This window comes from Melospiza georgiana, chromosome 11 (genome assembly GCF_028018845.1).
Source record: "Melospiza georgiana isolate bMelGeo1 chromosome 11, bMelGeo1.pri, whole genome shotgun sequence".
NCBI lineage: Eukaryota > Metazoa > Chordata > Aves > Passeriformes > Passerellidae > Melospiza > Melospiza georgiana.
This window is the reverse complement of record NC_080440.1, coordinates 19,099,867-19,122,583: the sequence shown is the minus strand read 5'-3', so window position 1 is coordinate 19,122,583 and position 22,717 is coordinate 19,099,867. Positions and strand designations below refer to the sequence as shown.

General features: G+C 42.8%; 2 protein-coding genes across 2 annotated transcripts in view; one reads left to right on the top strand and one right to left on the bottom strand.

Annotated features, from left to right (window-relative positions):
- Window positions 1-22,717, bottom strand: part of SYN2 (synapsin II) — a 194,082-nt gene that overhangs the window by 34,114 nt on the left and 137,251 nt on the right. Inside the window, exons 6-8 of the mRNA XM_058031905.1 lie at window positions 9,828-9,890; window positions 7,367-7,509; window positions 2,100-2,174 (exon numbers count right to left, since the gene is read on the bottom strand). Coding sequence (XP_057887888.1) covers window positions 2,100-2,174; window positions 7,367-7,509; window positions 9,828-9,890 — 281 coding nt within the window. The remainder of the gene's footprint in view (window positions 1-2,099; window positions 2,175-7,366; window positions 7,510-9,827; window positions 9,891-22,717) is intronic.
- The window catches only part of TIMP4 (TIMP metallopeptidase inhibitor 4), a 30,357-nt gene continuing 28,076 nt past the window's right edge, over window positions 20,437-22,717 (top strand). Inside the window, exon 1 of the mRNA XM_058032201.1 lies at window positions 20,437-20,608. Within this exon, the coding sequence (XP_057888184.1) occupies window positions 20,437-20,608 (172 nt within the window). The remainder of the gene's footprint in view (window positions 20,609-22,717) is intronic.

The window sequence follows — 22,717 nt, the reverse complement described above, 5'->3', positions numbered from 1 at the left end:
TCATGGGCCCTCTTTTCCCAGAGCCAGTGGGGACAGCAGAAATAAAGGAGAAAGATAAAGGATAAAGGGTTGGTCCCAGGGGGCAATACCAGGTGTGCCAGGGGAGGTGGGCACAGTTTGGAACAGGGGTAAATGAGGAATTGTGACCCCTCTCCCTGTCCCTTCCTGCCACTCTCTTCTTTATTCTCTGAATTTCTGCCCTGAGGTTTGTGTCCAGCCAGCAATGCCCACCAGGCAGTGCCTTCAAGGCACTTCCTGCCCATCCATGGATGTATTAAAACCAAAATTAAAGATAAAGGATTGCTCCCAGGGGGCAAAGCAGGTGTGCTAGAGGAGGTGGGCACAGCTGGCACAGCTCTGTGGGCAGCAGGAGCTTTGGAACAGGGGGAAATAGGGGTAAATGAGAAATATTGACCCCTCTCCTGTCCCTTCCTGCCACTCTCTTCTTTATTCTCTGAATTTCTGCCCTGAGGTTTGTGTCCAGCCAGCAATGCCCACCAGGCAGTGCCTTCAAGGCACTTCCTGCCCATCCATGGATGTATTAAAACCAAAATTAAAGACAAAGGATTGCTCCCAGGGGGCAATACCAGGTGGGAGGTGGAATTGTGACCCCTTTCCCTGTCCCTTCCTGCCACTCTCTTCTTTCTTCTGTGAATTTCTCCTCCCTGGTGGAACCATATCCACCTTTCCCATGCTTTTGGCCCTACCAGCTGAAGGAAGTTTGGCTTTGCTGGCTGGTGTGTTAATGGGAAAATCCCCACTCTGCTCTAATTGACTCCACTGAAAAACAGGAGCAGGGGCAGAGCTCAGGGAGCATTTCCAGCATTCCCAGCAGGAGCAGGGGAGCATTTCCCATCCCTGGCCCTGCTGTCCTGGGGGCACAAGTGGAGCTTGTGTGTTCCAGCAGCCCACGGGCTGTAATTACACAGCCCAGAGCTCACAGGGAGCACACAACCTCACTTTCTGCAGGGAGGTGGGAGGGAATGAGAAAGGGAAAATAATGTGGCTGCAGGCCATGCCCAGAGGGGAGAGCAGTGAGGACACAGTCTAGACAGGGCTTGGACAGCAGGGAGCTGGAATTCCCGTCTTTCTTTCTTGTTTTCACCTTTCCAGGGCAGGCAATGCTTCTGTTCCTGTGTCTCCCTCAGCTCCTAAGAGGCACCAAGTTGTAGGTTTAAAAAAAAAAGCCCCAAACAAACAAACCAGGACTAATGTTGACCTTTAAAACACCTTTTAAATTCCACTTTCACTGCACAGAGTTTAGTTCAGCTTCCACTGGTGGCAGCCTTTGGAGAAGCTGAACAGCAGAAAATCCACAGCCATTCAAAAGCCTCTGAGATTTTGTTTTGCAGGGAAAAGAGGTTTATGGGTTGTGGAGCAAATGAGGGGGATTGAGAAAAGAGTTCTGAGCTTCAAAGTGCTGCTGCATGAATGTTTTCAACTGGACTGCAGGAATTATCCAGGATAAGAATGGGAAAGAAAAGGAAAAGCACAGCAAACCAAAGTACAGAGCTGGAATGATGGCACAGGGGAAATAAAGCTTCAGTGTATCCCAGCAACAGGGGAAAAAGCCTCACAGTGCACTTGAGTGGAAATTTATAAAATGAAAAGTAAGGAGTTTGGGATTGAAAGTAGCAAAGAGAAATGGGATTTAAATAGGGAAAATATGATTTAAATAGGCAGACTGGATTGCTTGGTTATGTAGGGGAGTGGTAGGATGTAGAAGGAGGAAAGTTTAAAAGAGGTGTGAGACTGGTGGACAAGAGAGGGCAAATGAACCAGGAGAAATCACTGACAGGTCAATCTGTGAAATTCAGTTTTCTGAAGGGAATTCCAGATATTTTCTGGGAGCAGATGTGGATGTAGGAACCCAGGGGCTCACATAACCCCTGGGGCTGTGAGTGTGGGTGGGTAACTCTGAAGCCACGTGGAACTCCTGCCTCTGCTCTCTCCCCTGACTGAGAGATTCCTTTTCCCCAAATGAACACAGTGCATGCACTTACTGTGACTTGTGTACCAACAGTGGCATTCTTTAAAAATCCACTTCAAACCAAACTCTGTTAATTCTTTAATTACCTTTGACACGAGACTCCACTTACTTATCTGACATAGCAATTTGTTCCAGCATGGCAGAGCCCGTGTTTGTCTTCCAGTTCCCGGATATGGAAGTTCTCCTGAAAGGGGGAAAACATTACAAAGGCAGCCAGGGGTTTCACATTCCCATCATCAAATGCCTCTGCTTTTCCCATGAGTGCAGCAGCAGTACTGACACCTTTTCCCCAGCTTGGAACCGAGCATCTGAACCGTGAGGGGTTGGAAGAGCATTGTCAGGAATACACTTTGTACTGGAGGGACAAAGAGTGGCTGGGAAATTTCTGCTCCCCATTTATTTATTTAAGTTGTTTTCTGAAAACTCAGCCTGCTTTGATGAAGGGGCAGTGTTAGAAATGAGCTGGTGCCAGCTACAAAGGAACTGAATTATCTGTAACACGCTGGCACTGCAAAGGTAAATGTCAAGAAGCTTCAGCTTCTCCTTTCAAACCCACCCCACTGTGTCCCAACACTCAAAAAGCAACACTTTTATGTTTCTAACACCTCTGAAGTGATTTCAGGTGTGTTTTGGAGCTGGATTTTGGTTCCTCCTCCAGTGTTCACTCTTTGCTATTTACTGATATAACCTAAACACTCTGTGTCAATTCACCTTCTCCTATTTAACCTCTAAGAAAGAAAAAAATCCATGTGAAGGTTTTTTCCCTCTCAGACCTTAGGGCTGGGAAGATTGCTGCTTTGTGAAAGCTAAATGCTGTACTGGGAACAGGCTGTGCATACAAGTTATGAAGTGTTTCCAGTTAGTAAAATCAAGGGAACATCTGCAAAGCATTAAAAGTGTATCAGGCAGCAGCCAGAGCTCTCTTTCCATGTCCCATTAAGTTAATTATGAGGGTCAGTAGCAATTGTGGGGGAATGTTGATATTTCTCTGGGACCTTCATAAAATTTAAAGTTCTTCCATGATGCCATGTCCTGTGTTGTGGAGAGAAAAGAGAGAAGAGAAGGAGAAGAGAAAGAGAAAGAGAAAGAGAAGAGAAGAGAAGAGAAGAGAAGAGAAGAGAAGAGAAGAGAAGAGAAGAGAAGAGAAGAGAAGAGAAGAGAAGAGAAGAGAAGAGAAGAGAAGAGAAGAGAAGAGAAGAGAAGAGAAGAGAAGAGAAGAGAAGAGAAGAGAAGAGAAGAGAAGAGAAGAGAAGGTGCTTGTTGAGTGTTGTGTGTAAGGAAACCTCAGCTAGCAGAGAGGTTGTGTGTGATTTCTGCTCAGTTTTTTAAGGTGGTGTTTATATACATGTGCCTGCTTAAAAATTAATGATTTTAGGCTCGTTACTACTCCACACAGACATTTGGCATCAGAGAGAAAATCCCACAAATCACAATTCAATCCTCTTGCAGACTTCTTATGGGAATTGATCAGAATTCACCCTTTTAGGCATCTTTTAGGAAAGAATATGTAACTAAATCAGGAGAAATGGTTATCCTGAAGGCTTTTAGCCAGTATTTAGCTCAAGATTCTCAGCTGCAGTGATGGAATCCCAGCACCACTGACTGGAGACACAAAGATGGCCAGATTGAAGCCCTATTTTCCCTCCACACTGGGAAAAGCCCCTGCAGAAGCCTCCCAGTGGATGCTTGGCTGGCTGTGAGGATGCTACGAGGGTCAGAGCAGGGCTGAGGGATGCTGTGGACACTGAATTCACTGGTGGGATCTCAGGAGGTTGTGGGTTTGACACAGATGAACTCCAGAATGAGAGATCATGGTGAACTGATCCAAAACTACCCACCCAGACACCCTAAGCCCTAGAGATGATTTCTGTAATTATATATATCTGAAACATGCAGGCTTCCCACCCTTCTTCACGTCTGATAATTGCCAGGAGCCTTTCACATCATTATTTCCTCCTCTTTAACCAAACACTGAACAATAAATAAAACAACTCCTACACCTTTAAGTGCTTTACACTTAGGCTTAACATGTTTGTACTCGATTTGGTCTTTGCAAGAAGGAAGAACTGTTTTAGAATTGCTAAACAATTCATAGTAACTTGAGCTTCCCCTTTTCCAACACCTTCCTGCTTTATTTAGTAGCATTTGCAGTATCCAATCCAAATTGCTGGGACAGGGACTTGTCATCAGAAAAATATGTAGAAATGTCTGCCTACTCTTCTTGGGTAGGCAGCCTGCTCTGTGGTTTGATCCTCCAGCCCTATTCCTCTGCTTGATGTGCTTTACTTTTGGTTTATTGACCTTTTGATCAAAGAACTGTAAGCCTTGGACTCGCAGTCCTGCTTTTGCAGGGGAGATTTAGATACAGAGCTTTTGTACTTCTGTTTTTCTACATGGTGTGTGACCCTTTTAAACTGGATTTCCTTGAAGTCAGCTGAACGCTGCCCGGGTGCCCAGGGCAGTTAAGTGTGTGTCACACAGCCTCCAGAGGGGCTGTGGTATTTACAGGGATCCAATCCTGCTTTTTTGGCCATAATCTCTACTGACAGACGATAAGCACCAGTGTTTGGTGACTCATGGATCCACTTAAACCACAATTTCCCACAGAATTATAAACCCGAGGTTCTTAATAACTCTCTTTAAACTACAAAAACAAATGTTCAGCTGGTATTTTTTGTGGTGGCTCTCTAAGTGCTCTGTTCCTGTGTCACAGAGCAAAATGAGAACCAGCTGTAGAACAATATTCTACTGACATCATGTATATGTATGTGCACATGAAGAATTCTTCAGACATTTGGTAAATCTTCTCCTTTCCACGCCGCTTTGTAATAACGAGCCCATATTTCATTTTGGTGTGTGATAAAGAATCTGGAGAAAAAAAATGATCACTAGGCTTTTAGCATTTGGATGAACCCAGAGTTTCTGAGTAGAAACTTAAAAATAAATAAAAAGGTAGGAGGAACAGGCTGTCATTTTAACTTATTTTTGCTGTCCCTTAGGCCAACTGCTGCTTCTGCAGAGAAGAAACATTTATGTTTCAGAATGATAAATTTACCAGGGTTGACTCTTCCAAAATTATTCCTGACACTGAACAGCATTTAAATTTCAAGTCAAAAGGGGAAAAAAAAAGCAGGGCTTTCTTCTACAAAATGCTTTGGTCCGATTTCTATCACAGGGGATGAGCCCAGTGCTGCATCTGGTACCTGACCATGCATTGGAGGCATCAAGTGCTGGGCCTTATCCCTTTCCCACGCACACTAAAGTGGGAAAAATCAGCTCTGTTTATTTGGGAAAGGGAAAGATGGGCAGCACAACACAAGGAATCTGCCTGTCGAAGAACTGACAGGACAGAAAATAGAGGAAAGAGAGGAAAAGAGAGGAAATCCCCATGCAGGCCTGCAGAGTGGCTTGGGAAGGTGTGTGGGGAGAAGAGGGGATGGGGAGCAGGCCCAGAGCCAGGCTGGGAATGGCTCTGAGGAGGATCCAAGGGCTGAGGGACATCCTGGGGACATCCTGGGAATGGGAACAGCTCTGGCATGAGGGGACAGGACTGAGGGACAGGAAGGTTGGAGCAGGCTGGGAAACCAGTAGGACTGGAGCATGGCATGGCCCAGACAGGGGGACGGACAGAGGGGACACTGGTGGGGCTGCCAGAAAAGCAGGATGGGATCCTCAGAGAGGGGAAAATCAGGTCTGGAGCAGCAGTGTGAGACAAACCCCCAGAACTGGAATCAACCCTCCTGGGAAAGCTGGGGGATAAAAGCTGTAACATCTGCTTAAGGATCTGGAGCCGCCAGGGAGAGGTGGGGAAGGCCCAACACACCTGAGCTCCACAGGGAGCTGAAATCACAGTCCTGTATCACCAAAACCACTGAATATTCCAGAAACTTCTGCATCCTCATGAGCTGTTTGGGTGTCCTGCTTTGGTCACTGTCCAACTCACATTTCCATCACGCTGATTTTGCAGTGCTCAGTGAATTCTGGGTTCAGAAGCACTGGGTGTCCACATTGAGGGTGGGTCTGACCCATGGGAACTGTGCTTCCACCAGATCTGTGCTCTCCTGAGCCCCTCAGTGGGAGGGAGCAGGGATTTTTGAGCACTTTTGGGAATTTTGGGTTTTGGGAAGCCAGACCTTGGATTTTCTTTCCCAAGTGCCCCCTCAGAACCAGGCGAGGGCAGAGCAGCAGATCTGTGCCAGCAATGTCTGGGTGAGAGCTCCAGAGTGTGTGGCCTTCCAATATCAACCGAAAGAGAGAAATGCTTCCCCTTATCCCACCCTGGACCAAGGTTTCTATTTCTTCATGGCTGTTCTGAATTATTTGGTTCTTAACATCAACCCTGTCTTTTAGATTATAAAATATTTTATGGATTGGCTTTAACCCAACTCCAGCTTCTCTCAGTGTTTACAGTTTGCTTGCAATTTTTTATTGATAAAGAACCTGACTGTACCTTACAAATGATTTACAAGGATTTGCTGATCCTTCCAATGTTCAGGAGTTCCTTGAGAAATAATGTTCAGGAGTTCCTTGAGAAATATCCCTGTGTCTGGATGTGGGTGTGGACATGTAACTGTGTATTTTTATCCATGTTCTGGTACATTTTCCCTGCCTCAGGATGGTAAGTGTGAAGGAACAAAGACATGAGATGACCTAACTTGTCACAAAATGAGAAATGAAATGAGTGTTTGTCAGATTACACTGCCTGATAATTGAAAGAGAGTAACAATCTGCGTAAATAGAGACCAGAGCTCAACTGCTGCCTCACAACTGGTTTGCTGCTCCAGCTGAATGTCATCTGTGAAGCTGAAACATCCCCTGAGCCTCTCCTTTAGCCATGGCCTTCAAACAAACACCTGGACTCCAACATGAGAAGGGGTTTTCATGATTCTGTGAGGGCCACTCCAAGATTGGATTGTGTCTTTGATGGGTTATGTTGAAAGGAGAGGACTTTGTTCCATTAAAGTGTGGCAGTTAAGCTTGTTTTGTGAATGAATGCCATCCAACTTATCCTCAGAGGGGGAAAGAAAAATGTGAAGAAAATTTAGCCTTAAATTGATGAAAAGGTACAGAGAAATCTGAGTTAACCTCTGTGCAACCAAACCCTCTTCCAACTGCTCCTTTCTTTAAATTAAAATACTGAACACAAGTTAGCAGCAAAACCCCTCTGGCAGGCTCACCTTGTGTCTCATCCTCCTCCTCCCAGCCACAACCAACTGATAAAAAGAATTTGGATAAATCCAGAAAGTTTTAAATACTCTTTCCATAGAGTGTGACAAGGGAGGCACCATCTCAGAGACTCCTCCAACACCCTTTCATCTCACTGGTGCTTATCAACTTTGAAACAAAAGCAGGAAAGAACATAAGGATTTGGCTCACATGTATGCCTTGTAGTTACTGCCTATTTTTTGGATCCTGATGTCATATTTGGAGTCTATGAAGGGCTCAGTGGTGGCGTAGGTCTGAGTGAGTGCTACCACGCTGGCTATGTCCTGAAAATCGTAGTGGTTGTCTACCTTGATCTGGAGCCATCAAGCCACAAGAACACAGCACAGACAAGAGAAGAAAACAGTAATTAGGAATAAAATGTGGAATTCGGTTGCAAATTCATGAGAAGCATGGTTTTGACAGCATTAAAAAAAATCTGATATTTAATCTGATTTCTAGGTCTTGTAACATTCCTGCTTTAATACATCTAGTTTTCTAGGCAAAATATTACCTGCTCATTTGGAGAAAGCAATTTGCAGGCACTGAATTTTATTTTGGGTTGGGGTTTTTGTTTTGTTTTGGTTTTTGTTTTGGTTATTTAGTTTGTTTGTTTTTGTTTGTTTTGGGGGGTTTTTTTTAATGTTAGTCAATTATAGATGTTCAGGCCTCAAAATTATTTTTTTTAGGTGTGACATGCAATTCCAATTCCAATGGATGCAGATTCATGTTGGTTCTGTAAATTGCTCTGGTAACTGAATACACGTGGAGCCCACCAGGAATTTTGACATCATCCCATCAGCTTTTCCCGTGAGGGAGGAGCTGAAGGGTCCTGATATCCTGGGGAGGGCAGGAGCACAGGGAGCAGATTTTATTCTCATTTTTCCATCATTCTCATTTTTCCATCATTCTCATTTTCCCCTCTGCTCTGAAGGAGCTGGGCTTTCCAGGGGTGGGAATTCCAGGGCTTTCCAGGGTGGGATTTCTCCGGTGTGGAACGCTCTGCTGAGGTGTGAGTGACACTAAACCATCAGCTTTACACCTTGGAGGAACAGGGGCATGGACAGGTGGGGAATGCTGATCTAGGGGAGAGGAGAAGCAGATTTTGGAGGGCAGAGGGAGGACAGAGACATCACCTCTGGACAGGGGGGACAATCCCTGTGGGGATTAGAGCTGGGCAAGCAGGAGTGAAAGGGGCAGAAGAGGGAAGTGGGGCTCTGATCCAAAGGGCATTTCAGAGTGGTGAGGAGCTCAGGATTGCCCATGGTGTCCAACATGAGGAGTTGGCAGCTCTGTGCAAACCCAGCACACCCTAGTTTCTTCTCCTTCTCCTGGGACTGGAGAACCTGAGGGCCACGGCTGGGAGGTGGCACAATAAAGGGAATTTGGTGCCCCCAGCTCTCTGATGGAGAAAGACACAGAGTAATTTGCCATCTGAGAGCAAAAAACCAGACATGAGGCCTGGTTTCAACTTGATTTTCTGAAGACTGACTGAGTTGTGTGGATTTAAGTGGGACCTCTGGAAATGCTGCTGCCAGCAGTGCCCTCAGGGAGGGCTGGGCTGCCAGGGGAACCTTCCTCTGCTCTCTGATTGAATTCAGTCCTGGAGGGTTTGAAATATTTCATAGCTAAAAGGAAAAATCATTTCTAGACATTCAATACGAGGAACATTTCTGGGCATTATTACCCCTTTTCTCTAAATGAGAGGTTAATATCCAAAGTACAGCATAAACATTCTAACACTTCACATATGCAACCCACAGAAAGTGCAGTTTAATTAGTGGTTCACTCTGCTCTGAATTAAATTGCCTGCTGGACTTGCAATGATTTACTAAATATGAAACAAAGCAAAACAATCATAGGCAAAAAATAACATACAGTACAAGTTGTAATTAAATCCGTTTTCTATCTCTAAATAGTGGAAAATATTATGCTCATAGAGCTTTGGAGATTCAGGATGATAAATGTAAATATTCTCTGATTAACTGATTTAAAATCTAACCACTTCTAGCACTGAAGTGTTTTCAGTGGGTGAAGTTACCCTGCAAGGACTAGAAGTTGGCACTGATAGCAGTGAAAATGGGATTTAAATGCTCTCCCACTGGCCCTGCACTGTGAGATAAGTGACACCAAAACATCTGTACTCACCACTGAAATGCAATTACTTTGGAGAAAGAAAGCAGCAGTTATACAGAGGTATGAAACAATCACAGACAGCACATCAAGATAGGAAATCAACGTTCAGTACCAAGCTGAAACCAACAAAGAACCAAGGCAAAACCTTCCCACACTCCCAGCTCCAAAAAGTTGGATTGTGCAACAGACCTTGACTCTTGAAGAGTTTCAGTGCAGACAATACATTAATAAACAAGGTTTTGCTTGCAGAAAGCATCTCAGCACAGTTCAAAGCACATCCCACACGGGGCAACTCTCAAACTGCAAAGGCCAAGTTGTAAAAGTACTTTGGGCATGGCTTAATTTTCCTAGAGAGAGATGCTTTCTTAGCATGGACAGGCAGAGATTTGCAAGGGGGGATCCAAGACATAAATAAAGGTAAAATCTCGGGGGAGGAAGGAGCATGCACAGGTAAGGGACAACCCCCAGGCTCCCAACATGCAACAAATAGCATCTGCACCTTTCCCATGCCTGAGTGAGCATGTCCAATCTTCACAACAACAGGAAAGGTTGGCATTGTGAGCTGGGGGAACAAAACAGGAGCATTAGAGAAGAGACAGAGACCAGGAGATTAAACAGCATCATCAATTGAAGCATGGTCATAATGTGGCCAAAGCTGTTCTGGCCACGTGGAGCCTCAAACTGCTCATCTCTGTGTGCTGGTGACTTGCTGGGTGTGTTTTCTGAGCACAGTGTTATTCCCAGTACAGCCCGTTGGTGTTCTTAACTTTTCTTAATCTTAACATTTTTTGTATGTCCTTTAACTTCACTTTTTAAACTGAATTTCTGCTGTTTCCTATTTTAAGCTTAAGGTTGGCATTGTGAACTGGGGGAAACAAAACAGGAGCATTAGAGAAGAGAGGAACCATGAGATTAAACAGCATCATCGAGGGAGATTATAGAAGCGTGGTCATAATGGGGCCAAAGCTGTTCTGGCCATGTGGAGCCTCAAACTGCTCATCCTCTGTGTTCTGGTGACTTGCTGGCTCTATTTTCTGAGCACAGTGTTATTCCCAATACAGCCAACTGGTGTTCTTAACTTTCCTTAGTCTTAACATTTTTTGTCTGTCTTTTAACTTCACTTTTCAAACTGAATTTCTGCTGTTTCCTATTTTAAGCTTAGCTTCTGTGTTTTCTGACCCACAAACTCACACTCTCCAAGGCTGTAATCAGCAATGCTGCCAAATTAACCACCTTTTCCCCTTCATTTCCACTATTTAATTGGGCTGTAAATACATTTTCTGGCCACTTATGAAAGCAGTGATGTCTAATTCACAAAAACTTGCTTTAAAGGTAGCTCCTAGCTTGTGCTACAGAACATCTGAGTTTTCTAGGGAAGGCTCCAGCTTCTGCCCAGAATGCAGGGAATAACTTGGAATAATCCAACCACTGAGTAGGAAATCAAATATACAGAAGCGTATAAAAACACTTTATCCACTGAAATGGGAGTTCTTCTGACCCTCAAAAAGTGCTGTGGATGACCACTTTTACTTCCATCATTCACTTGAAAAAGTTTGAGCTCTCCCAGTCATGGCCATGGTTGGCACTGCTTTTTTCCACTTAAAATTTGCATCTATTGAACCTCTATCACTCAAGCACAAACCTCATTTCACAGAAGAGGTTTATAACTAGGAATAAAAAGCTGAACACCTTCAACATGTGATTAAACTGGGCAGCAGCAGGACAGTGTTACAGGCTCCAAACCCTCCCTTTAGTGCCTCACTCCAGCACAGTAAATACAGCCAGAGGAAAAGCTGATGCTCTGGAACATAAACTAAGAATTGCTGGAGGTTTTATGAGACACTGACTGGTTTCAGAATGACCAGAAGCACTTGCATTACACAGTAAAGGTCACCCCTACAGGAATTTGGGAATGAAATTCTTGCTAAACTGCAGCAACCAAAGTTCCTGCTTAGTCAGCATCCAGTCACTGCTGTATCACTTTCAGATTTTAAACCAGGCTCTTTTGGTTTTTTCAGTTCTTGAGGGTAGGAGGGGAACAAATCATAGCCAGAGTGGAGATTCATCAGGGCAGCAGCACATTTCTGTGTCTGAGCTGCAAACCACTGCAGAGGGGTTTGTCATGGGAATGCTGCAGACCTCTGAGCGCAGCAGTGCAGATGGCACTCCTGCAATTAGCAGGGCCACGGATCTTCCTGTGATCCCAAAGCTCTGGAATCCTCTGGGGCCCACAGCAGCCAACACAACTCACATTAAAAAAAAAAAAATTAAAAAGAAAATGAAAATAAAAATAAAAAAGAAAACGAAAATAAAAAACTTCTTCCTGTGGTCCCAAAGCTGTGGAATCCTCTGTGGCCCACAACAGCCAACACAACTCACATTAAAAAAAGTAAAACAAAAGAAAAACTAAAAAAAAAAAAAAAAAAGGAAAAGAAAACAAAGTGCTTTCTCCCTCAGAAAAGTGCACTAACATCATTTTCTCTGGACCCTGATCCTGAGATTCCACAAGCTCCACCACATCCCAGCACAGACTGAGGGAACAGGCTCTGGACACTGCAGCTCAAACTTCAGAGAGGAAAAAATCAGGCAGGCAAAATTCAATAATTTTTCTTGTTGGTAGCTGTCCCTGGGACAAGTCCATGAAGTTCAGCAGTTGTTGTTTTAGGTTTTGAGCATCTTTTCCTTTATTGCTGCTCTGATTGGATCTATCCCTGTTTCCCTCTGCCATCGTGCAGCACCTCTCTGCCACCAACTCATTGTCATGGGACTGTTCTGCCAAGGAAACCAGAAATGTCCCATGGAAATGAAAGAAAACTTGACCTGAATCCCCCCATCCCATTCCCAATCTGCTCTTTTTCAGGCACTCCCCAGACTATTTTTGCATTTGGTGAACATTTTATATGATAAAAGTGTGATAGTGACAGTGAAAATTTACCAGCTCCATGGATTTCCCTTTAATTTGCATTATAATTACTGATAATTATAATTTATATTTACTGCTACAAAATCTGTTTGCTTTGAAAAGTGTTACTGAGGGGAAAACACCATTTTGCAAAAATATTGCAGATTCTTGACAGCTTTCTTAAAATCAGGAAAGTAAAAATTCTATTGAACTTCTATCAAGCACAAACCCCATTTCACAGAAGAGGTTTATAACTAGGAATAAAAAGTTCTAAACATTCTAAAAATTCTACACTTTAAAAATTCAGACATTTAATTCTGGCAATTAAAAACTGAGGGGAAAATCCCAAAGAGCAACCAGAGAAATTGAGAAATCTGCCAAGTTCATAAATGTGAGAGATGGAAGGGTCTGCACTGCATGAGCCCTTCCACACGCATATAAGATACACAAAATACAGCAGAATAAAAAATAGGATTAGCAGGAGTTCTAACTTCAAGAGCAAGGCAATAAACTACCAGTATTAATTAGACAGAAACCAGAATATTTGGCAAAGGTGGAGTAGAATTTTCAAAATGTATAGTCATATATGAATATGATTGGACTGGTAATAAATATTGGTAGCAACTGGAAAAACTCCTGGCTCCTTAAAGAACACATATGCAAACAGCTGAGGAACACACTGACATTGGCCAATCCAATGCCATTAATCAAAATAACAACAATGAAAATTCAAATTTTATCCAGGGAGGATAAATGTCACTTCTAGGTGAGCGTGAAAATCTAAAAAGCCAGTTCATTTCATTATTCCCTTACTGATGTCACAACAGCAAGGATAATTATTATTAATTATGGTTTCTTAGCATTTCATCCGCATCAACTTTTAAAATGTAAGAATTTTTTTGTCCTATGAGCTTAAAAGGAAAATATCTTCAGGATGTGGACACTTAAAGATTTCATAACTGTGCTTAGCTTGTTTTTAGTGTAGAAAGGAATATTCTAGTTTGATAAAATTGTACAAAATCTCCAATACCCTGGCTAATGTGTGGTGTAGGTAATTCAGTGATCCAGTAGGTGGTTACAGAATTAACCAGCACAGCTCCCATCTCGATTGGTGTTTGCATTTTTCCACATGGAATGGAAATCCTTACCCTCCCCTACTGCAGAAATTTTCTGGAATTTCTAAGTCTGGTTAATGGAATGTCATCCTGCAATTATAACTCTATTAATTTAAAATAAAACTTTCAAATTTCAGCTTCATACACTATGGTGCTCAATGGTTTCTAAGTTCTACTGCAATTTAAATATTTTTGAACAATTTCAATACAAGCTGGTTTTTTTCTCCCCACGAGATATAATTTGAATTCTTCTAACCTTTACTTTGAATTCTTTTAACTGAGACATAGTGTGAAATATAATCAAAGGCTTCCATAAAAATAGAACCAGGCAAAGATTATCTGCAAAAAAAAAAAGAGTCAAAAACCCCTCTGGCTGGCAACAATAGAGACAACAGAGTTTTCTGAAGGTGGTGTTCACCCTGCTTTCATGTCCTCAGGGTTGAGCTGACTAGAAAAGCCACAACAGGAAAAAAAAAAAAAAAAGAGGGGGTGGAGAAGCAGTGACAAAAAAACCCCAGATGTTGCATAAACATGACTTACCTCAAGTTCAGTGTTTAAATATTTATCTTTCCAATAATCCCCAAGCAAAGTTCATTTAACCACTCTAGTTCCATGTAATTTATTTGTGGAATATGCATCAGCCTAAATCTAATTTTGCTCTGCTTACTTTGGAGGAAGGAAATTAAAAGTGAAATAATGAAGGTGGCCTTTTATTCATTTTCCTTTTATTTTTTTTTCCTCTTTCCCAGAACCAGGCAGGAAGAGCCCTAAATCAATAAACACGCAGCAGATGTACTTTCTCTGCTCTGTTTGGTTTGCAGAAAACACAATTTCCAGATCAAGTGGGGGCTCAGCCAGGCAGGAGCTCCGTCAGCAGCAGGGCCAGCCCAGCCCTGGCCCCTCAGACCAAAACCCCACACGCTGCTGGCCCCAACAAACACGGGCACAATTTTGGGCATGTGGAGCCACATTTCCCCCTTGGCTGCTAAAAGTGGGTGTAAAACTCTCTGTGCAAGGAGTGAGGTTTAATTTAGTACCAGAACTGAATTCAGAATATCACGATTTCAGGATAACCCAGAGCAGAGGAACACCCGGGGCTGGGGAGAAACCAGGATTGGGGAGAACCCAGAACTGAGGAAAACTTGGGATTTCAGGATAACCCAGGGCCGGGTACAACCCAGAGCTCAGGATAACCCAGGGCTGGGGATAACCCAGAGCTCAGGATAACCCAGACCTCAGGATAACCTAGGATTTCAGGAAAACACAGGATTCTAGGATAACCCAGGATTATTAATTATTTAATACCCCTGAGCCAAGGGGGAGGCTGAGGTGATTTGTGTTATCTTTTTAGCCAGGGCAATGAGGAAATAATAGTTCAAGGGGATAAAAGGAGTAGAGCTTAAATTTGTTCTTGAGAGAGGAAATTGTGCCTGATCTGTGAGTCCTTGACCCAAAATTGAAGGTTGGAGTGGTTTGTGAGCTAAGTGCGACACAGGTCCCAGGGCCACCCGAGTTCCCAGGGACACCAGTGGGGATTGGTGAAGAACTGGAAGTTCTGAGCTCCCTTTGAGATGCCACCATCACCTGGAGAGGCTGGAGCTGCACAGAGCAGCCCCTTGGAATCAGCCAGGGCTGGAGAGGATCCTTGGTTATGGGGTGACTCCACCAACCCACCAGGAGATCCCCCTAAAACACCTTTGTCCCCACAACTGGTGTGTGCTAAAAACCCCAGTGATCTAAATGAACACAGAGTGATCTGATGGCAGAAACTCTGCTATTAAAAATCCCAGTGATCTAAATGAACACAGAGTGATCTGATGGCAGAAACTCTGCTATTAAAAATCCCAGTGATCTAAATGAACACAGAATGATCTAATGGCAGAAAACCCGCTGTTAAAAATCCCTGATTTTAATCTCAGGTAAAAATCCCAGCGATCTAAATGAACACAGAGCGATCTGATGGCAGAAAGTCTGCCGGATTCAAACCTGCACAGCATGAAAACAGAAATTGTCATTAGGAAGGAAAACACAGAGTGTAATTGCAGTGAATCAATGAGAGCAGCTCCCACAGATCCCTGGAAGAAACTCTGAAGACAAAAACTCTGCAGAAACAAATTCTGTTTTGATTCTGGCATGTCTGCGTTTAATTCATCCTTCCACCAGCTTTTTGGAAAACTGCTGCCTCAAAAATCAAGTAACACTTTGCCACCTTATAAAACAATTACCCAAATTGCTGTGCCTATAAAGTGTAAGGATTTTTTCTGTAGTATTTCAGAGGTGACAGCTCTAAATTCCCTCCTGTTTGAAGCAGGCTGTAGCTCATACAGAGGCACTGGAATTTAAAATCAGTAAAAGCTCACCTATTTTGTGAAATGCTATTCTGAATTTTCAACATGATTGCACAGGTGAGGTACAGAATGTGTAGTGTGACTTCATCAGGGAAAATGAAAGTAGATTTTAGAGGTAATTGCAACTCCAAATGAGAACCAGGGAGGAAAGAACAAAGTCAGAGCATTGAGAAGGCAACAGATAAATTCTGGGTTGTTGGAAACTCAATTGCAAAGAACCCTCAGAACCTTGGGCCTATAAGCCAAAGCTTAGAATTAAACACAAAATTTGATCTGAGACCTTGGAAAAGGCTCCCAAACTTGAGTGCTGAAAGCAAGAATGTGGATTTATAGTTTAAAGCAGAGACACGTTAAGCTAAGTAAAAGAAAGTTTAGAGTTTTAGAGTTTAAAATATAGATATAAAAGTTTAGAGTTTTAGAGTTTAAAATATAGATATAAAAATATATTTTAGAGTTTAAAATATAGATATATAAAATAAAAGTAGCTACATAGGTAAACAAGGAGTTTAGAATGCAGCACTGTAGGTTTGTGTGTCATAACATGATTGGCTAAGAAAGCTCACACTGTAGCAGGAGTCTGTAAAATGAAATATTTGAAGATTAGGTCAAAAACATTAAGATCCTTGTTAGTAGCATTAATATATATAATATATATATTAATAACTCATTGAAGCTATAATAATATATATAATATATAATATATAATATATAATATATAATATATAATATATAATATATAATATATAATATATAATATATAATATATAATATATAATATATAATATATAATATATAATATATAATATATAATATATTATATATTACATATTACATATTACACATTACATATTATATAATATAGATTATATATAATAATAAATATAATATAATAATATAAAATAACATATAAAGTTATAATAATATATAGTTACATATATATATTAATTATATAAAATATATATATAACAATAACTTCTTTAAAAGTCTTGCCATTAAGGGTCTTGTGACCTCTAAACTGTGCTGTAATGACATGAACCAAACTCACCCTTCCTACCTATGTAGAAGATAAGAAAAATAATCAAATCATCAAACCAAATAATCAAAACAATCCAGAGGACCCATCCCAAATTCCTTCCAAAATTCCCCACAAGTGAATTACCGCAATGAGTGTGGAAAATCCTGCCTGCTGCCATTCTCAAATAAGATTCGTTTGCCACAACGAAGAGAAAATAAGATTGATATGGATAAAAACTTGTACTCTGTGCTCTGGGAGAGGCTAAAGCACGGAGCAGGCAGCCCAAGCAGGAGACTCTGAGAGGGTTCAAAGTGTCTGACAGCTGGAGGGACAATGAGGTGGCTGTGGCATGTCCATGGCAGTGAAAAACCCTCCCAAAATCTGTGTGGAGAATGCCCCTGCAGCAGAGTTCAGTGCTCCTGACCCGGCTCCCAGAGCACCAGAGCAATGCTGTGAGCAGCACCAGAATGGACAGACAGACAACTGACTGTGCTGCAGGGATGGACAGACTGACAGCTGTCTGTCTGTGCTGCCTCCCTGGAAACATGGGCTGGGTGGGCAGGCAGCAAGGGCAGGAGGAAATCCAGCACAGCCAGGCACAGGAGATCCTGCAGCCCTGGGTTATCCCAGAATCCTGGGTTTTCCTGAAATCCTGGGTTTTCCTTAGCCCTGGGTTATCCTGCAGCCCTGGGTTATCCCAGAATCCTGGGTTTTCCTGAAATCCTGGGTTTTCCTTAGCCTTGGGTTATCCTGAAATCCTGGGTTGTCCCCAGCCCCAGGTCATCCCCTGCCCTGAGTCATCATGAGCTCTGTGTTATCCCCAGCCCTGGGTTATCCTGAAATTCTGAGTTTTCCTCAGTTCTGGGTTATTCCCAGCCCTGCCTTATCCTGAAATCTCGAGTTTTTCTCAGTTCTGGGTTATTCCCAGCCTTGCTTTATCCCCAGCCCTGGGTGTTTCTCAGCCCTGGGTTATCCTGAAATCCAGCCCTGGGTTTTCCTAACCCTGGTTTATCCCCAGCCCTTGTTGATCCCCAGCCCTGGGTTATCCCAAATTCCTGAGTTTTCCTCAGCTCTGGGTATTCCTAACCCTGGTTTCTCCCTAGCCCTGGGTTATCCTGAAATCCTGGGTCATCCCCAGCTCTGGTTTGTCCCCAGCCCTGGGTTAACCTGAAATCCCGAGTTTTTCTCAGTTCTGGGTCATCCCCAACCCTGGTTTATCCCCAGCCCTGGGTGTTCCTCAGCCCTGGGTTATCCTGAAATCCTAAGTTTTTCTCAGTTCTAATCCTGAGTTTTTCTCAGTTTTCCTAACCCTGGTTTATCCCCAGCCCTGTATTATCCCCAGCCCTGGGCGTTTCTCAGCCCTGGGTTGTCCTGAATTCCTGAGTTTTTCTCAGTTCTGGGTTATTCCCAATCCTGGTTCTCCCCATCCCTGGTTTCTCCTGCAGCCAGAGGCTGAGGGCACAGGAGGGATGGGCAGTGGGAAGGGCAGAGCTGCCCTGGCACATCTTCCCCAGCAGCTCTCAGGGTGATGCCCTCACTCATTCCCCCATCTCCTGTCACCTCCAGAGAGTAAATATCCCAAATTCTGGAGTCCAGGGGAATCACCTATCAGCAGGAGCCCAGGGCATTTAGTGCAGGACTCTCGTTAGAAGACAATCAATGATGGTAATTAATGCCCACACTGCTGTTGGTAGGCACTAATAATTGGAAAAAAACCCCCAAAAAATAACATGGATTCTACACGCTCAATTGAACGTATTTAATTCTCCTCTATATCTAGAAGGTAGTGGGCAACTAATCTGCAGCTTGTCATGAAACAATTTTTAAATTTTGTTCTGAGCATAATGTTCTGCTATTGATTATGTAATTAATTTGATTGTACTAGGTAGAAAAGTCCTTAGGACACCAGAACATAGCTGGACATGTTGTTCTGGAGAATCCTGGACAAAATGTGCCTTAGGGACTGGTAGAGTGTTTGCCCAACATATTTCTTTATAATTTGAATTTTGTTAATTGAATTTGATCAAATTGGTCTATTTAGATCATCCATAACAGCAGCCCTGTGATGGAAACCAATCAATGGCTCCCAATTAACTCCTCCATCACTTCCCAGTCCGAGGTTTAGGAATTGCAGTCCCAGAGGGGCTGAGCCAGGCCCTGGCAGCCCTGCCCAGGGCTTTTCCTGCCTCCTGCAGCTGGAACTCCCCTGCAAGCTTCCAGCCCTCCTCATCCCTCCCCTCACATTAAAAAACCTCACTTCTCCTAGGTAAGAACAGAGATGTTAACAGGTCTAAATTATTTTCAGGTGTTAGTCCTGGGCTGGGGTCCAATCTTATGATTTGGGGCCAAAGCTTCAGATTGGAAAAGTAAAAAATCCAAGTGTGGCTGTGTGAAATCAGGACATTTTGTACAGGATTCCTGGCTCAGTGTTTGGTGTGGATCTAAAGGCTAAAATCTGGACCCAATTCTAATAATTCCGAATATTTGTGGGTTTTTTCCTAACAGACAGAGTGTGTCTTGAGGGGGATGAGAATTAAAAAGAAAAATAATCTGAGCACTAATATTTGTATAACTGTTCAGAAATGAAATAAATCTGCTGCTGTAAAACATGTACACTTCTCTCTAAAGGTAACAAGCTGCTTTGGGCACACCTAAACCTCAGCCTGAACAAAATACATTTTCATGAGCCTGGATTGGAATGGTTCAGGTCATGTTAATGAATTTTCAATTCCTAGGCTCCATTTGGGTTGTGACAAAACACAGAACTATTCAAGCAGCCCTGTCCTGCATGCCAATCCGGAGATGTTCTGTATAACTCTCTAATCAAACCTCGGGTTGCTTCCTCATGCAACATTTTTCTTCATAAAATGAGGGTGCCCACAGGTTACACACACCCAGATTGTCACAGCAACCAAAGCTCTGAAGGTGAAAAGGGTTTCTGAACTCTGCATTTATTCCACTGAATTCCACGTCCAACACCAGCCAGGAAATACAGGCACAGAGCAGGATTTGCATTCACAAGGAATGCAGGGAAAAGGTTGTGCCTCCAAAACCACTGGGATACTTTTCCTTGCTATTCTAAATTAAACCTGCCGTGAAATAACTTTGTTTAAAATGCCTTTTATTGCGGCTTTGATCTGTAATTGGTCGTTCCCTGTACCCAGCGATGCTGGAGGCTCACAAGCGGAGCATTGAGAGGTTTCCTGTCCATGAATGAAGTTCTGTCCCGCCTGCGAACGGGGACGGCAGCTCAGCAAAGCGCAGGGGAAGGAAGATCGGGAGCTCAACACAGGACAGCTCTGTTCACTCGCCCAAAATAAGATCGCAGGGCTGCCTTTTAAATCCAAACTGGACGCCAACTCACTCGGAGGAGATAAAACCCTCCGAAAACCAGCTTCAGATCCGCGTAAAAGCCGGTTTTGTGCGAGCTTTCTGCCCATTCCCATTTCCACTTTCCGAGCTTCTTTGGGACGATGCCGCCAATAAATGAGCTTTGAACCGCGGGAAGGCGGAGCCGGGGCTCGGCGCCGGGGCCATAAATAAGAGAGTCCCATGTCCGGGTGATTTGCAGGCGGCGAGCCCCGGCAGCGCTCGGAGCGAGCAGCGTTTGGTGTCCCGGGCATCCGGAGCGCATCCCAGCGCATCCCAGCGCATCCCAGCGCATCCCAGCGCACCCCAGCGCATCCCAGCGCACCCCAGCGCGGCGGAGCGTGTCCCGTGAGCGGAGCATGAGGCGAGCGGGCAGCGGGAGCCCCGGGAGCAGCCCCGGGAGCAGCGCCGGGGCCCGGGGGGCAGCGCTGGCGCTGGCGCTGTGCGCGCTGTGCGCGCTGCCCGCGCCCGTGCCCGCCTGTAGCTGCGCGCCCGCGCACCCGCAGCAGCTGCTCTGCGATGCTGCGCTCGGTGAGTCCGCGCCCGCGGAGCCTCCGCGGGGCTCTCTGCGGCCGGGGGATGGGGAAAGGGATGGGCGGAGCGGCGCTGCGCTGCCCCGAGCGCGGGGGAATTCGTGGCGAGGGTTGCTCTGATTCCCGCGCACTGCCAGGAGGGTTTGTGGTTATGGATTGCTGGGATTGCTGGGTTGGAAAGTGGCTTTTTATTTATTTTTATAAATAATAAAAAAGTTATATATATATATATATATATATATATATATATAGTTTTTTAATATATATATATATGTTTTTTAATATATATATAAAGCATATAAATATATGGTTTTATATATCTATTTTATATCTGTATCTATATATCTATATTTCTATAAAGATATATATCTGTATATCATCTATATATCTATATATCGATATGTCTGTATATCTCTATTTATCTTTATATCTACATATCTATCTATAAATCTATATGTCTATATAGATATCTATCTATAAATCTATACATGTATCCATATCTATGTCTATGTCTATGTCTATATCTATCTGTATCTGCATCTGTATCTATATATATATCTGTATCTATCTATATCATCTATATCTATATCTATATATCTATATCTATATCCATATCTATATCCATATCTATATCCATATCTATATCCATATCTATATCTATATCTATATCCATATCTATATCTATATCGATATCTATATCTATCTATATCTATATCCATATCTATATATATATCACCTATATCTATATATATATCTACATCTACCATTTCATATTATAAATATTATATAAAATTATATTTCTATAGTCTATGTTCATTATTTATTAAATATGAATGGACTTTTATCCTTCCTATATATTTATATTATTTATGTATTATCATATATTTTGCGTATTTTATATCCACTGTATATAACAGGTATTTCTATGCTTTATATGGATTATATATTTTATATATAACACCTGTTTTATACATTTGTAGATTAGGTCCTAACTTAGAAAATACCTGAACTTTCAAATATCAACTGCTATATGTAGCAGTATCTGCTAGGTATAAAACATTCTGTCCAAATATGCCTGCAATGTGCAAACTGCTCATATAGATATTTTTATAGCACTTTAGAAAAAAAACCAAACCAAAACAAAACAAAAACCCCATAAAAAACCAAAGGACCACAAAATATAAGTCCTCAGTGCTAACTCGCTGAAAGTTTTGAGCTTTGTTCTGCTGTTCTATACTTTCTTTAATTTATTCTTGGGGTTTTCTGTCATTTTCTGGAGCAGGAGGCTGATAGCCCCCTTATTTTGTGCAGATAAAGTGGCTGCAGCAGCTCCGTGTGAGCGTAACTCTCCAGCTCTGGGACAATTGTGCCTCATGACAGCCAGGCAGCACCACGGTTGTCAAACAACTCATAGAAAGGGCCTAAAGATCCCAAAATTAGGCTGCAGGGGGATGAGAAAATGTGACATTTTGAGAAAATGTGACATTTTGCAGCCTTTTGATTTCATTAGCTGAGGCTTAGGCTGGTTAGCTTCCATGGGGTGTGAACAGTAAATGTAGAACATGAGTTTCCAAAGTGCCACAGAATTAGCATCTCTATGGGGCAGGCAATACCTTCTGCATACTGATTCATTGCTTTTATGCCCTGACAGAAAATCTTTGTGGCCATGACAAACTCTGAGCTCTGTTTGTGGCCATCAGTTAAATTGGTTTTTAATCTGCCCGTGTTCAGCAACCCCTCTCGTGGAGGTGCCTCCTCCAGGCATTGCACACTTGGGGGTGTTTAAGGAGGGAAAGGAAATAAAAGCTGTGCAACAACTAAATATGTGTGCATTGAAATGTGCACGAGAAAGTGACAGCTTTTCAAAAGACTTAATATAAAAATTTCCCAAAATTAACAATTTTACAGTATAGACGACACTCAAAATATTCATTATGGGCCACCTTAATGAATATTTTCATTCATAGAGAAGCCATTCTGATGATACAAATTAAAACTTACTAATTTCTTAGATGTATTTTACAAGTAGGAAATATATCATGCTGCTTTTATCTTTTCTACTATATCATGCTACTTTTTATTTAAATACTGATGATAGTTTTATGTC